At 45.1% G+C, this 17,775-nt stretch overlaps 1 gene segment (V, D, J or C); it reads left to right on the forward strand.

Annotated features, from left to right (window-relative positions):
* Positions 1–9,303: 9,303 nt before the first annotated feature.
* Positions 9,304–17,146, forward strand: LOC103172805. The segment is given in 4 exon segments: positions 9,304–9,432; positions 9,549–9,858; positions 15,812–16,077; positions 16,776–17,146. Coding segments are annotated over 4 exon segments (978 nt in total).
* Positions 17,147–17,775: the final 629 nt, after the last annotated feature.

The raw sequence follows: 17,775 nt of genomic DNA on the forward strand, positions 1-17,775 counted from the left end.
CCTAAAGTGTGTGGCCCAGAATTGGACACAATACTACAGCTGAGGCCTAAACCGTGACTTAAACCTTCACCAGAACTTCCTTGCCTTTGACCTCAGTGCCTCTATTGATCAAGCCAAGTATCCCATATGCTTTTTATTTAGCAGCTATAGCAACCTGTCCTGCCACCTTCAAACAACTGTGAATGTGAACCACTCATATTAATTGACATTGGTGGCTTTCTTCCCTGAAGTACAAAGAGGAGCCATATCAAGGTCCCCTTCACTGTGTCGCCCACATTTGGTGCACTCTGGGAAGACACAGGGCAAAGGAAATCCAGAATATGAATTGGGTTTACTGTTGAGATCAACAGGGAAATTGTACAGCTGCCATTGAAACACTGTTGGTCAAGCCTCCCAATGCTTGGCCAACTTCTCGCTTCATGTACTGCTTAGACCATCCTGAGCACATATGGGCTTCGGTTTCCATGATTAACAGAAGCTGATTGGGAATAATCGTTGCTCCCAAAGGATAGAACTCGACTGTCCAGAGCCTTGGGATGACCTCTTCACTTGAAATACAATCTGCTGTTGTTGCGAGAAGCGAGACAGTAGCTCTTTGTATCTCGGCTTCTTTGCCCGTCTACTACTATTATTGACAACAATATTTCCTGCATTTGATAACAGTTCCTGATCACATCGAGGCACTGAAAACGCTTCACAGAATACAACGTAAACTTTAAACTGACTATATTTCCTGACGCAACACGGCAGCCAATTGTGTGCAGCAGTGACTGCAAACTGTCGTGCATTGAGTTACTAATATTTCGAAAAATTTTGTAGGGATTATTACCCCCGGAAAAGCCATCCACCAATCGACTAACAACCTGGTTCCTACTCACTGCTGGTAAACAGAGGCGTGTGTGTGGAGTAAGTATGTGGAGCTCCGCGACCCTCGCACCCTCACCCGACTCCACCGTCCCCCCATCCCCCAGAGGATCGAGTTCAAGGTCCTCGTCCTCACCTTGAAGGCCATCCATGGCCTCGTCCCCTCCTACCTCTCTGACCTGCTGACTCCCTACCAACCTGCCCGTTCCCTCCGTTCATCAGGCTCCGGCTGCTCCACGTCTCCCGCCCGACCCTCTCTACCATCGGAGTCCGAGCTTTCAGCCTCTCTGCCCCCACACTCTGGAACTCCATCCCACGGTCCCTTCTCCTCACTTCCTCCCTCAACTCAATCAAGGCCATTTCAAGGCTTTTCTCTTCGACTGTTCCTTCTGTCTCCCTCCCACCTCTCTGCCTCCACCCGGCTCAGGCCCTGACACCTGACTGTTCAGCGCTTGGGACATCCTCCCGACGTGAAAGGCGCGCTATACATGTCATTTTGTTAGTGTTGTTCTTGCTATTGTAAGGAATGTTGCCCAATATTTCGCTATGTCCCTCCTGCCGCTGCCCCAAGAGGACAGTTCCCTGGGGAGGGATGGAGTGAGGGGGGGAGTGCTGGAAGGGAAGGGGAGAGCGAGGGAGGGCAAGGGAGAGGGGGGGAGGGAGAGACAGGGGTGGGGAGAAAGAGGAGGGAGGAAATAGGGAGAGGGAGATAGCCAGAAGGCGATAGAGGGAGAAAGAGGGAGGGGAGAGGGGTGGAGGAAAGTGAGGGGGAGGAGGGAGAGAGAGAGAGAGAGAGAGAAGTGAAGGCATAGAGAGAGAGAGATAGTGGGAGAGAAGTTGAGAGGAAGGGGGGAGGGAGGAGAGAGTGAGTGTGGGAGAGGCTGAGGGGAAGGGGGGAGATCCTCACCCTCACCTACAAGGCCATTCACGGCCTAGCTCCCTCCTACCTCTCCCCCTACCTACCTGCCCGTAACCTCCGTTCCTCTGGCTCTGGTCTGCTCCACATCCCCCGCCCCAACCGCCCGACCATCGGTGGTCGGGCCTTCACCCTCTCAGCACCGAGGCTCTGGAACTCTATTCCCCAGTGCCTTCGCCGCTTCCTCCCTTTCCTCCTTCAAGGCCAGTCTCAAGACCTTTCTCTTTGACGGTGCCTTCAGCTCTCTTCTCGACTCTCTACCCCCTCCTCGCTCACTCCTTTCCCTCCCCTCACTCTGACCATTTCCCCCACTGCTCGGGTCCTGACCCAACTGTACAGCGCCTTGGGACGTCCTCCCGACGTGAAAGGCGTTCTATAAATGGAATGTTGTTGTTGTTGTTGAGAGTGAGAGGAGAGAGAGAGAGGAGGCGGTGCGGCTCAGTGACGGTCAATGCCATTTAATAATATACAATAACACACAGTGTGTAGAATAGCGCAGATCACAGTAACTCATCACCAGTTATGGGGTCGGAGTGAAGGCGGACGTCGTCCCGTCGACACAATGGGCGGGAAAGTGCTGCGCGCGCGGAGCGGAGACCAGCGGTCACCTCCCGAGACAGGAGCAGCGCGAGGGGCGGCGAGAGGTGCGCGTGCGCGAGGGGCGAGGGGGGTGGGGGTGGGGCGGCACAAACCAACCAATGGCGAGGCGGGGGCGGGGCGGGAGGCGCGCGGGGAAAGTGACGGTTGGAGAAAGGGGGAAGTGCGCAGGCGCGCGGGCGGGAGCTCGAGCGGGACCAGGGGTGAGGAGCCAGTGCGCATGCGTGGCGGCAGCCGGACCCACCAAGGCTATAAAAGCGGGAGACGCGGAACGTCAGTCAGTGATGGTCAGCGCGAGAGGAGTGGTCAGTGATGGTCAGTGACACTGTACCGCCACACACACTGAATAGCAATAGTGAGGCTGTCATTTACACACTCACACACAGTAATAGTGAGGGGCACAACAACAGAGAGAGAGAGAGAGCGGGTAAAGCTCAGCAGGTCAGGCAGCGGCTATGGAGAAAGGAAAGGGAGTCCGCGTTTGGGGTCCACGACCCTTCGTCAGAACTGGGCCATGTTGGGAGGGAGAGGCTCTGAAGGACAAGTTGAGAGGGGGCGGCAGGACAAGGAGCACAGAGAAGACAAGAAAGAAGGCAAAGGAGAGGATGTGTTAGTTGATGGTTAAAGAGGTGATAATGGCGTAAAATGGGGGCGGTGGGTTCAAACAAAACCGGGGAGAAAAGCCGCTCCACCCTGAAACCCTCCAATTGACTTGTTGTCTTTGACGGTGTGACAAGTGAGATTGATAAGGGCAACGCTGGGGATGGTGTATATCTGGATTTCAGTGAAGCCTTTGATACTGTTCCACGTGAGAGGCGGTACTGAAAGTAAAGAAAGTGGGAATCAGTTTAAGTATATTGGAATGGACACATGACTGGTGATAGCAAGAACCTCGAGGGCTGTGGTACAACAACAACAACAAGATTCCATTTATTAAGCACCTTTCACGTCAGGAGGACGTCCCAAGGCGCTGCACAGTTGGGCCAGGACCCGAGCAGTGGGGGAAATGGTCAGGGTGAGGGGAGGGAAGAGAGTGAGCGAGGAGGGGGAAGAGGAGCTGAAGGCTCGGTAAAAGAGAAAGGTTTTGAGACCGGCCTTGAAGGAGGCGATGGAGGAAGCGGCGAAGGCACTGGGGGATGGAGTTCCAGAGCCTGGGGGCTGAGAGGCTGAAGGCCCAACCACCGATGGTAGGGCGATTGGGGCGGGGGATGTGGAGCAGACCAGAGCCGGAGGAACGGAGGGCACGGGCAGGTAGGTAGTGGTATAGTAGGTCAGAGAGGTAGGAGGGAGCGAGGCCGTGGATGGCCTTATAGGTGAGGATCTTGAAATCAATCCTCTGGGGGATGGGGAGCAGTGGAGGCGAGCGAGGGTGGGAGTGATGTGGTCGCGGTGTCTGGTGCGGGACAGTACACGAGCTGCAGAGTTCTGAATGACCTGCAGTGTGGAGGGAGGTGGCGGGAAGGCCGGCGAGGAGAGAGTTCCCGTAGTCCAGCCTTGAGGTGACGAAGGCGTGGACCAGGGTTTCAGCAGCACAGAGTATGTCGTACAGAGTATGTCGTCAAGGATTTTTTGTGGGACCTCTTTTGTTTAATGTTTGTATAAATGATATGGAACCGGGAGTCACAAGCACAGTGGCAAAATTCTGCAGACGACACCAAAGTAATGAAGGTGGTGGATTGCGAAGCTGAACAGGAGAGATTACAGTCTGACATGACATATGAAGTCAGCATTGATAAAATTAATTGTTTCTTCTCAATCAAAATTATTACGAATCGGCAAAGGACGAGAGAATGGGAGAGAGCGGCAAACGCAGGAAAAGCAAAGGCTCAGCAGCTGATTGGAAAACAATCAGATTTTATGTCAGAGAATATTTACACATCTTATTTTATACATTCAACCAGTGACAGAGGGCGGGAGCGCAGGTTTCGTCAATTCAACAAAGGTAAAGCTGTGAGATCGCGTAATAATTGATGAGTAAATGTTTTGCTTCATTCTTCATTGTGAAACGTTTAAAATAGACGCGAACGGTTTTTTCAAAGGAAGAGGGAAGACCCCAATTTAATGATATCGTAGAACCATAGAAACTGACAGCACAGAAAGAGGCCATTCAGCCCATCGAGCCTGTACCGGCTCTGTGAAGGAGCAATTCAACTGCTCACACTGTCAGGCTCTGTCCCCATAGCTGTGCAGATTCTCCCTTTTCATGTCTGTATATCCAATTCCCTTTTGACAGCACAGCACAGCTCATCGGCAGCACCTGGAAGGGCCGACCAGTCACTGGGGGAATGGAGTCATCTCATTGAGCACCTGTTTGACTACGCCAACTGCCGGCTCACTGGACTTCCCAACTCTTTCTTCCACAAGAGGCAGATTATCCGGAATACTGCAACTTGTTCTCTCGCGCTCCAGGCTCCGGGAACTTATCACACCCATTCTTGCCCGGATTCACTGGATCCCCGTTCTTGGACAACTGAGTACAAAACCCAAGTTCTCACCTTCAAGGTTGTCCCCGGTCTTGCTCCCCCCCCACCTCTCCAACATCATAACCCATATCAAGCTGTAGTTCCCTCCGCTCGGCGGACACCAGTTTGCTTCAGGTCCCCCCTTATTCCTGCTTCACCATTGGTGACTGGGCATTCAGCATCTCTGCCCCACAGTCTGGAACTCTATCCCGCATACCCTCAAACACCCCCCCTCTTTTGCCTCCTTCAAGACACATCTGAAAATCTTCCTCTTCGATCATTCCTTTGACCACTCTTCCAAGGTCACACCCACTGCCATCCATCCCTTTTGAACCCAATTCCCAACTCGAGTCCAAAACCCCTGATTATCCAGCGCCCGGACATCTTTCCAACAAGAAGACAGAGATGGTTTCTGCTCCAGCCTGCTAAAAGGGGTGAAATTGTCGTGACTGTAATTAACAAGCCTAATAATAATAATCCCTCCAAAACAATAATAAATTGGTAATTTTCAATCCATGACTGTTTGTGGGACACTGCGGTGCGCAATTGGCTGCCCCGTTTCGCCCACGAATATAATAATACATATAGTCAATTCACTTTGCAGCATATTCTACTGAGCGCTTTGAGACGTACAGAAGACGTGAAAAGCGCTATATCAAATGCAAAGATTATAATTATATTATTATTGTATTATTACCAGTAGATTCAGGAATTACACCAGTAGATTTCATGACACAAATGTAAATCCATTCATTTTCTTCTATCTTTATTATAATAATTAAACGATAATGTCTGTCTTCGCTACAAGAAGGATCCTTATAACTGACAGATGTAGATACATGATTTATACTGTGCCAGAAAGTTATTGCCGCTGGGAGTGACATGGGCAAATTTATTTTGGTGTATCTCGTATCATTCATCAGTTATTTACACTTTTGTGTGATTGCTGTAGTTACACCTCTTGGCCACCGAGTCAAAGTGGCGCAATGGGATCGTACATAACGGACACACTGCAGTTACACCTTTTGGCCACGCCGTGGCGCTGTGGCATTCTTAGCACAGGCAAGTGGCAGGAACAAATTAAAGAACACAGATGAAGCTAAGCCGCGGCAACAGCAACAAAATTACATTTTTATAACACCGAGTCCTCCCAAATGGTGTCCTCCCACAGGAGTCCTTCCCCATAAAGTAATAAAGATGAAATGTCTGTCTGTGGGTGAATCTACATTCCATATTGGATCCTTTGGTTGCAAGTGAAGCTGCAACGGGTACAGCTCGTTATTCAATGAAGTAGAAAACAAACCACTAAAGGCCTGTGAGTTCCAAAGAGTTTAATGGTAATGGTGGGGCAGATAGAGCAGTGGGATATGAAACAGGCGATTGTCACTGAGCAAAGGGAGCAGCCGGTCACTGGATGAAGGAAATCGCAGAGCCAGGTGAGGAAAGTGCTTGAAAGAAGTTACTTAATGGGGACTTTACTGCATTTCAAAGTGAAGTACCCGAAGTATTTAAAAACGTTCACCAGACGTGAAAGAAACTGCCAAATAGAACGAGTTTTATGTATTAATATGACTCTATATTCTGCCATCTCTGATTTACCAATCACAGCCACTTGAGGTGACCCAACAGCTGCTGTTGGTGTGAAGGGGAATAATGTATGAAAGGTCCGGCTGTGGGCCCCACGGTGTGAGAGCAGGAAGCTGCTCACTGACTGACTGCACACAATCACAGCTGCTTCCTGACAGTTGTGCTCTGAGTTTCTGCCCCACCTGAAGGCGGTGTGAATCATTCTGTGTGAAGCGTCTTTCAAGCAAGAAGACTTTAGATATAAAAAGCAGTAACTTGTTTAGCATTTTGCTCATGAGCTGTTCTGCAACATGAACTATTCCATCACATCCACAATCATTTCCTGTAAACTTGAAGTCTTGAATAGCAAATAACAAAAATAAACCCCAAACAATATAGAAATATAAAGACAGAGAACTCTCTATCATTTCTATTGTTTGCTGAGTAAAGTCAGCGCCTCTTAATTACTGTGTATGTAAGAATACGACAAACAGTGCAGAAAATGTGTTGACAAAGGCAACCGGGCAATAAGCAGTGATATCACAAGCTGAGTGTAAGAGGCACTGCATATTATTCTCTGGGTGATTAGGCTGTATATCTGTGCCACATTACACCAGCGATGCACTGCACAATATTAACTCCACTGTTCAGGTACTCCAACACTTTTTTTCACATTGAGACTGTGTGAACATGAGGAATGAACAGCCTAATGAGGCCATAGAAACAGATATTTGGGCCGTTGGGAAGAGGGAAGAACTGATATTTAATAAGTCAGGACATGAAGGTACATGGAGACAAAGCTGAGAAATGGACTGAGAGAGAATTGCCACAGAAGCCATTGCGGCTCCAGCGGCCTTGGCCTTTCCCTAAATGTAACAGGAAACACTATTATATACTGAGTATACTGATTACCTTATTTGGCCGTTTTCAAAATATGTCAAATATGGCACTTCTTCCCTACACATCACCGAGAGACTGATCACCAAGATTGTCCTCAAATTCAGCAAATAAACACCTTGTTCTTTTCATGAAAATGTGTCTGGAATAACAATCATTGATAAATTGATTTTAAAAAGATAACTTTATTATATTTTACTTCACATTCTATCAAAGCCAAAGTATTTTGTGAAGTGGCCACAAACGGAGCTGTTCTGTGTTCTGCTGTTTTTCAGCCGTTACAATGATTATTTCCCGATGTTTGAGATTTATGTTGTGCTCTGACAGGTTTGCTGTAAGATCGCAGCACTTGTAGACCTTGTACAGGTTCCAGATCCAGTGCCCAAAGGAGAATTCAGGAATCAGTGGCTCCTCACGTCTCACTGCAGCCGATTGTTTCAGTTCAGGATTTCAATGTCAAACAGAAGCTTTTCACTGGGAATTATCTGTTGGTTTCTGATTGTATTGATCAGAATATCGGAGTCAGTGAATGTTATACCCTACAGCCTGTGCGCTTTGATCAGATCTAATGCTGGGACTTTCCTACTGATCAACGTTACTTGTGTGACTGTGCAATGGGCCACAGAGAATTACACACCAGAAAGGTGCAAACTCCTCAAACAACAAAGCACAAACACAGAGATTTACTCCCAGACCAGGTGGTGTGTTCATGTTGGGACTCTGAGATCACAACGCTGACTGATATTCCCAGACATTAATCCAAGTCCACTCTCCCGGGTCAGGCGGCTTGGAATATCCTATGACAGTAATTGTATAAGGTAAAAGATGTTTAGTTGTTTTACCAGCAATAATCCCGGAGATAATTGGAGCATCAGCAGAGTCCGGGAGCACAACACACGGTGTCTGATGAGAATCCCTGTTACACTCTCCCTCGCAGTTACTGAAAGCTGCCGCGATACTGGAGCTGTGGCAAAGTGGCACTGAAACCATTTCTGATCGAAGCTTCATTTTATTTCTTTCCAGTTTTCTTCACCTCTTGTCCTGAAAGAGTGTGATTGCTCTGACATTACACTGGGCTCCCATTCCACCAGCAGCACTCGCTCTCTGGCTTCTCACCGTAAGAGGACATTTCATGCCTGGTTTGAAATCATGAGCCATATATTCTGTGAAACGCTTTGAGACGTCTTGAAGATGTGAACAGGTGCTCTATCAAATACAAGGATTATTACTATTATTATGTCTTGATGCCCACGTGGGACATGGAATCAGGATTGGAAGACAAGAATCGGGACAATTATTTACATTAGATCAGAACATTGCAAAACCATAGAAAATAATGAATGTTTTAACTAAGGCACAATATTATTTTTTGGCCACAAAATACACGGTTACTACACATTATAATGCATTCCGTAAAGTGGCTTGAGATGTTTCAATGACATGATAAGATGATATGTCAAATGCAAGGATTATTAGAATAATACTTATAATTATACGAAAGTAAGAAAATCAGAATTGCAGGACGAAAAGAAACCAAGGTCCATCTGGTTTGCCTTCCACCACCCTGGCAGTCGCAGGCTCATGTCATGTCCTAAACAATATATTGTATCGCACAATATTATTTCCAAAAAGTAACATAACTTATTTATTTTTTTACAAGAATCAACATTTTCAGCTTCATCATCTCCCCCCTTTACAGTCGCTCACTGAAATAAGTGTGAACCAGATTTGTATTGAATTTCCCGCCTCCTCCACACACACTGCAAACACACACACACTCAGAAACATTGAAGGAAGGAATTTGCGATGCTTCAGGGTCAGCGCGAGGGCTAATACTATTGAGACTTATATTAATATTAATTTGCTGTAAAGGCAGAATGTAAAGGTACAGTTATTGCTGTGTGCAGGTCAGAGGGAATGTGACACGTGACTCCCCTCAGTCCTGCAGCTATTGGTGGGTTCTCCACCCCCTGCCCCACTGCCCCGTTATATAGCGGTCACTGGGGACTGAGGCCATCTGTCCGGCAGCTCTTTGGCCCTCGGTTATTCGGCTCCAGTCTCAGTTCTGACAAGTGCCCAGAAACATGAGGTCCCTGATTTCTCTCAGTCTGCTGCTGGCTGTCTTCTCCCGTGAGTGCTATTATTCTGACAGTCTCACTCTTCCTGTGTCGGTCTTATTCTCTCTGCAATGTCACAGAGACGGGAGGTTTCACAGTCATTAATCTTCGGTCATTTATTCTTTACAGGTGTCCAGGCCGAGGTGGTGCTGACACAGCCGCCGTCTCTAACCGGGAAACCTGGCCATCCCCTGAGACTGACCTGTAAAACCAGTGGGTTTAATCTCGGCAGCTACTGGATGAGCTGGGTCCGGCAGGTTCCCGGGAAGGGGCGGGAATGGCTCCTCAGTTATTACAGCTCATCCTACAAAGCTTTCGCGCCTGGGATTGAAGACCGTGTCACTGTCATCAAAGAGAATTCCAATAACATCTTCGATTTGATCATCAAAAGCCCGAGAGTGGACGACACCGCCATCTATTACTGTGCGAGAGGGTCACAGTGAGAGGAAACGGGGCTGAACTCCTACAAATACACAAGGGGAGGAAAGGCGGCCCCTCCCACCCTAAACTGCCTGACAGTCATGGTGTCAATGCTGTGTCTGGAGCGAAGATTAAAGGAAAAGCTTCAAATGGATTTCTTCTCATGTTAAACCTACACAGTGAGTCGTGGTTTGATGGGGCGAATGATCTGCTTATTGGTGCTGTAATATTCTGGGATTTCAGTTGGTAAGTGACACTGTGCTGTTTGAGGCGGGAAGGACTGCGATTGGAGACTGGCGATGTGACGGTTCACAGATATCCTCTTGTTACAAACTGAGCTGTTGGAGAGATTTGTTTTCTGTTTCTGTGGCTATGAAGAAAGTATTAGATAGACTCGATGTCATGTCACAGGGGAATAGGCCATTTCAGTGAATTTTGGCAGCCAGTGTTGAGCAGACATTGAGGGCAGTATTTGTATGGGACTGTGTCACTGTGTATACAGAGGATCACTATGCTGCACACAGCCATCTCCTCATACAAAAACCCCAGCCAGAGAGGCTGCTCACCCCTGTCATCACTGAAACATCCACAGCCTCCAAATAAATGTTACAGAGAGTGGATCCTTCTCATAAATGACCTGGTATTTAACAGATGAATTCAGAATGATTTAGATTACAGGACGGCATTAAACAAGACTGACGTCTGTGGAGCTGCTTTAACATTAATCCAAAGTCTCTAATAAACATAAGGATTTATTCTGACTGAAACATCACATGAAGCCTCACTGGTGAATCTGAGCTGAGGTCCAGTCAGTGTCTGATATTCCAGTCAATATTTTATCAGTTTATCCTGTGCAGGAGTTTGTGTCACAGTGAGTATCACAGTGAGTATAATACCTGGGCCACAGCATTAACTGTCAATACAAAAACCCTTCAACACCAAACCAGCTCATGTCTCTCACTGTTCGTTTGTGTGGCCACTTAATGTGCAGGGATTTGGTATGTTTAAAATGCCGCCTTCCACTGAGGATTTTACCAGATTTTAATCGACATAAAACATAACATTTCATCTTCAATCTGTTGGTGACAAGAAAAGGTGTTTGACATGAACACAGCAAACTGGCAAAGACACAAACATTTAACAGGTCAACACAGAGCCGGGCAATAGTGTTCAGAACATTACAGAAATATATCGTGACCTGCATTTGGTTTGGGGGAGTCAACATTTACAATAATATTGTGTTGGTGTGTCCTGCCCGCACAGCAGGTTGTTGCAGTGGGCAGCCCACTGACTGGAGCACAGTGACTACCTCGACTACTGGGGACAAGGCACCATGATGACGGTGACTAATGGTAAGAAACACACACTTACTCACTCACAATACTGACATTGTTTTATATGTTTGTTTGATTCACTTTAACAACTATTTGCTGTAATGAATTCCGCGTTGCCAGGCTATCTCGCAGTTTAATGTATGTTAAAGGGGTTTCCCTGATATCGCTTTCAACAGCCACTGTTGATTTATGGATTATTCTCTCAATGTTTAGTTCATTGTTGGTGATATTTTTGGTGGTTAGTGAATGTACAACTGAGGTTACACTGACGGTCTTTGTGCAATGTCTGATCGCGGTGACTGGCGGTGGGTAGTTTTCGGGTATAATGTCGTCAGGAATAGTATGAAAGTGCTTGAATCTATGCCCACGTGTTGGGAATCAGGGCCGGAATGTTGTTGGATGAGCGATGGGAAGGTTATCTGATCGATTCCAATATGTATTTCAATCCTTTATTTAACATAAGGACCGCGGCTGCAGTTTAAAGTGTCTCAATCTGGGGGAGGGGGTGAGTCTGAGAGTAAAGTGGGTTTATACTGCTGGGATGTGATTGTAAACACAGCAGCTCAATCTGCACGGATGTTACAGCAATAATAGTGAAGGTTTTTATTTTAATTAATATCAGCATTAATGTGCTGCTCACAGTCTCGTTGCCTCAGTTGCCCCTCACACCAGTCATGGTTTAGTCAGCGAGAGTGAGAGCTCAGACTTGATTTTAATTGATTTGAACAGCAATCGAGTGAACATGACCGCACTTCCTCACAGTGCACAGACACAAGAGGTCGCTGCTGATCTATAATCATCAGCTTCCTGTTTTACACAAAATGATCTGCAGAAAAAAAGATTTTAAATTTGTTGATTTTCAATAAACAAATGGTAAACTCTGAATCACACACTGCAATGTAACAGATCCAGTTGTTTATGAGATGTTTAACACACAGCGACACTGGTCACTGACACCAAAATAATGATATCAGAACTGATCAGCTCCAACTCCAGAGTCGGTAGAGATGAGGGTGAAAGGAATGAGTTTGTCATTTGACTGTAAATACATGATTTAGTTATTCTGTGTAACTGTTTGAGCTGCAGGGAATTGTGACTGTGAGTTACATTGCACAATGTACAATGCTTCACGTGTGATGTGGAAGGAGAGTGTGTGAAGCTGCTGTGCAGTTACTGAGAGCTTCAGCTGAGAGAGAGACAACATGGAGCGACCTGTGGCTTATTGGATGGAAAGAGTTTGTGTTTGAGATGTGAGGGTTCAGGCTGTGATGGTGTGTGAGACCTGATTAACCGGCATTGAGCAGTGTAATAGCAAATGGCTGAACCGGGATATCTCACTGTGTGGAGAGCGGCTGGGAGTCGGGTTCATGTTTAACCCTCAGATCGAGGGGTAGGAAAGAGCAATGTGAAGGTTTGTTTTCATCAATATCTTCCCAGAGGCCGAGAAATTCACTTCCTCTCAGTCTGTGAGGAGACCATTTGTGGTACAGTGTAAAATTGTGCAGAATTATGAATAGTTTCTTCAATTCAGTGTTATATTCCACAATATCAATATAAAAGTGCTTTGCTCCTTAGTCAATGCAGCGTCACTGACATCAAACCCCCGGACAGAGACCTCTGTCTTTATTCAACTATTTAAGAGCCGATGTGTAACACATACTCCAAAATATGCTGTAAACATCTGTGTCCCCATTCAGTGCAGGGCCAGCGGCTGCTGCAGGTTCCGCTGATCCCAATCACAAGTCAGACAGGATTCCCTGTGCGAGGCGTGTCCTGGGCACAGCACTGATTACACTCCTTCATTCCTCAGGTCAACCACTGAATCTGCCCATTATCAGTCAGGCTCTGCCAGTGTGAAGCGCTCTGAGACGCTGCCCTGCGTGGAGGGCGCTATATAAGTGCAAGTTGTTGTATTATTGGGTCTCTCTAGTTTTGTAGCTGAAAGAGTTAATATTGACCGTAATCCATCATTATTCAGACAATCAGGAATATACTATTTTAACACCAACACAGTGGCTGTCAGGTGGGAAATTGTCTGTGGCAATTCTGTAACCAATCTGAACAGAATAAATTGTTTGAGTAAATGTCAGAACCAAAAAGTCTCAATGTTTAAATTTTCAGACGATTGTTATGACAATATAAGATTATCCGGAGGTTTGAATATTCTTGAAATAAATATTTATTGGCAAATTAAACAGAAGATTTGGAAATCAAAGCAACATTTTAATTAACATTTAATTAATTAAGCAACATTTTAATTTCAGCTGCTTTTCAAAAAGCCACAATGGACCCTACATTTTAAAGCCTTGTTGCTCGGAGAAAGAACTGTGAATATTTTAGTCTGAGAGGGTTTAGAATGACATTATAATCACAGGGACACTGTCTGACTCTCTGTGTTTCTAAACTTAAACTGGTCACGTGGTGACTTGAAGCTGCTTCGCAGACGATGCAGTCGAGGCTTTGCTGTGTAGATTAGCAGTTTCTCTCTCACACAGACAGTCACAGCTGAACAACATTATTGGGATCTGAAATTTAAACCGGATTTACATTTAAACAGCCAAATGTGTCACCTTGGAGCCAATTCAGCTCCTGGTCCCCGCCCCCCAGGAAGATAGTTCAGCTCTATCCGGAGATTCATTTTATCCTGAAACTGCGCCTCCATTTTTTTCTGGAAATACAAATTCAGACTAACATTGTTGTCAAGAATTCAGTAACAATTAGAGAAATTCCTGCTCCGACTGTCTCTTACAGAAAGCTCCGCCCACCACTCTCACCTCTCCTCTCAAACTCTGAGAGGATCATTATTCTAACAATAATAATAATAATAATCCCTGCATTTGACCAATTTATTGTTGTTTTGTTTTTGAGGGATTATTATTAGGAGTGTGGAGTTAGGAAACTTGCCCGGTTTACACAGTTATTTGACACAATTGTGTTCTGCACCATGTCCGGGTGTCTTTAACATTACCTTTCCTCTGCTGGAGAAACGCCGCCCTCCTAAAGATCATCAAGTGGATGACCAGTTGGGCAGGTGATACACATCGCACTAAACACAGTTTTTCTTACACAAAAACTGTGACAAAGATTACAAGTACATTACATAAGAACATAAGAATTAGGAGCAGGAGTAGGCCATTCGGCCCCTCGAGCTGCCCCGCCATTTGATAAGGTCACGGCTGATCTTCAGACCTAACTCTAATTACCTGCCCTATCCCCATATCCGCTAATCCCTCTATTTTTTAAAAATCTCTCAGTCTCAGCCTTGAAGATGTTCATTAAGAATACTTTACTCCTTAAATGTCATCTGTGAAAGCCTTGTTCTCAGCCACGACTCCAGCCAGCACGCACACACAGGTACGCACACACAGGTACGCACACACTCACGCACACAAAAATAACATAATAATCATTGCTTTAGGTGCAGTGCCTATCACGGTGGTGAGACGTCTCAAAGCGCTTCATAGGATACAATGTAATGTGGATTGACTGTACTTTGTGGGAAAACACAGAAGCCATTTGAGCAAAACAATGTCCCACCAACACACGTAGAGTGATTGGTCAATTTTATATAGGTGACTGTTGACCAGGACAACAGGAGAGGGAGAGGGAGAGAGATACTGACTTCTGTTTTTGAATAGTGCCATGAGATCGTTAACGTGGAATTGATGGCAGACGGGGCCTTGGTTTAACACCTCAATCCGTGTATACACACACCACACACACACACACTCAAACACACACATACACACATATATACATACATGTATACATTATAATACTTGCATTTCATATTGTGCTTTTCAAATCTTTGAGACATCTAAAAGCGCTTCACAGTATAATGGAAAATGAATTGACTGTATATTTGTGGGATAAACAAGGCAACCAATTGGGTGCATTGAAATAACCAATTTTATTTTATTTATTTTTCTTGAGGCATCATTATCAGGCGGGTGGGGTAAGGAAACGTTCCCAATGTTTCACCCTGACGGAAACCGAACCCAAGTCTCTCGATTGTGAGGCGTGTGCTCTAACTACTGAGCCACAGGACTTCTACTCATACAGGAGACATAAACAGATACACACACACAGACATACAGACACATATCTATGTGCACGTATGAAGATACATAAATGCATATATACTTATATTGATTTGGGTCACAGGTTTATTTTAGTTTATCTGTGTGTCTGACCAAATTGCAGAAAAGCAGAACCTCAAATCTAACTTTCTTCTTGGTTTCCAGCTGTAAATACTCCTCCCAGTCTTTACGCCCTGCTGCCATACTGTGGACAATCCTCTTCTGGAGGCTCAGTGACTGTTTTCCCCTCAGATATCGAATCAAAAAAAAAAAAAAAAAAAAAAAAAAAAAAAAAAAAAAAAAAAAAAAAAAAAAAAAAAAAAAAAAAAAAAAAAAAAAAAAAAAAAAAAAAAAAAAAAAAAAAAAAAAAAAAAAAAAAAAAAAAAAAAAAAAAAAAAAAAAAAAAAAAAAAAAAAAAAAAAAAAAAAAAAAAAAAAAAAAAAAAAAAAAAAAAAAAAAAAAAAAAAAAAAAAAAAAAAAAAAAAAAAAAAAAAAAAAAAAAAAAAAAAAAAAAAAAAAAAAAAAAAAATTCAGACTCAGTGAGTTATCCACACATGAGAATCGCAATGCGCAAACCGACCACTGCTATCTGCTTCATATACGGTTTCCGTCCGGACAGTCTCAGGGTTGAGTGGCTGAAGGACTGGCAGCCCATACACTCAGGTGTTGTGACCTCTCCCTCGGTTGAAAACAATGGGACATTCAGCACCAGCAGCCGTCTGACTGTCACCGCCAGAGAGGGGAAGAGCGACTCGGTTTACACCTGCAAGGTGACCCATCAGCCCTCCCACACCATCACTGTCAAGAACATCACCAAGTACCCAGGTAGGAGGCACAGCACCAGCTGATACACACACCAACAACAGGGCTCTCAGTTTCCTTGCAAATGTCCACTTGTGGGAGCTCTGGGGCACTTTGGGTTGAGTTCCTTTTGTATATTTCATTGGGATCAATGCACATGTGAGCCTTGAACCAAAGTTTATGGATGTGTACAACATGAGGAAATCGGGACCCGATCCTCACTGTGTTATCAGGAGATGGCCAGGCAGCCGCACTGTGTGGCTCTGTTTCTGATCTGCTGCTCAAGGGGAGATCTGGCATCTCTCACAGGTCCACGTGACTGTGGCTGTAATTCCCATATTCCACCCTCTTCCTCCCCGTCTACTTTCACTGAACTTCCTGATCACAAACAGTCAATTTGGTCACTCCGCGCAGATATGCAGTGAATCGCAGACTGCAGAGTTACAACTCATCCAATGTATATGTTTAATGCTGAGTTGTTGTCAGTCGGAGGGAATTGGAAATCAATCGGCCAAATATCACGCAGGTGTTTTAGAGAAGATTGTTCATCTTTCCATTAAATCATTTCAATACCGACTGATAATTCTATTAGGAAACCGCGGTGTGTGTTCAGCTCACCCAGAACATGAGAATATTCATGGAGAGTATTGCTTAACTTCATCAAATATGAAATCCTGGATATTGGCTGTTATTTGGGTTTCAAGTTTCTTTTCCTTTTCTAGATTGTGATCCTCCTGAACCTGTCAAGGTCTCTTTCCTGCCGCCTTCACCGAAACAGGTTTTGATGGAACCCATTGTAACGCTGACATGTGTCGTGGCGAATGCACCACATGACGTCAACGTGACTTGGACACAAGAACAGACACATTTACAGTCTGGATATGGAAAACCATCTGCCACTGGGCCTCAGGAACTGATCAGTAAACTAAACATTTCTACACAAGACTGGACCGGTGGGAAAGTATACTTCTGCATTGTCAGCCATGACGATATACCGACTCCCATCAGAAAAAAGATATTTAAGGAGCCCGGTGAGCATCCAAGTTCAGGAAATAAACAATTTATTTGTTTATTGTAATTTCATAATATAGGCAACAGATACAATTGTGAAAACAATTATTAATTGTCTGTCTCTGTTTATAATTCTGTCGATAGATTTGTCACATCGAACAAATGCCGGAAAATATTTATAGATATAAGCTGATAAGCAGATCCTCTGACATGAATAACATAAAAAATAACTTCATCATTACACCTGAGGATATTTTAACAGGTTTTCGTGGAGCAAAGGAAGCCACATCTAAGCCACTGAGCGCAAATCAAGTTAATCCCAAATTCTGTTGGGAGTTTTCAATCCACTCCAGTGTTCCCAGCCACACCAACAATTATAAACCACTGCGCACATACTGAGCAGAAACACACTTTACTCTCAGCTTGTTCAGCGGTATCTTGTGCTTGAAGGCTTTCTCTGATTGACGGCATCAGTGTATTGATTTGATTTTATTGTTTCCACAGTTTTGTACACGAAAGAACCTTCAGTGTATCTGCTTCTCCCATCGGCAGAAGAATTGTCTGCTCAGCAGTCTCTCACCCTCAGTTGCCTGGTGAAGAACTTCGCTCCCAAAGAGATCTTTGTGGAGTGGACTGTGAATGACCAATCGATTGATGCCAACAAATACAAGAACACTGAGGTGATGGCAGACAGTGCAGATGGCGATTACT

This window comes from Callorhinchus milii, unplaced genomic scaffold (genome assembly GCF_018977255.1).
Source record: "Callorhinchus milii isolate IMCB2004 unplaced genomic scaffold, IMCB_Cmil_1.0 Scaffold403, whole genome shotgun sequence".
In the NCBI taxonomy this organism is placed as follows: domain Eukaryota; kingdom Metazoa; phylum Chordata; class Chondrichthyes; order Chimaeriformes; family Callorhinchidae; genus Callorhinchus; species Callorhinchus milii.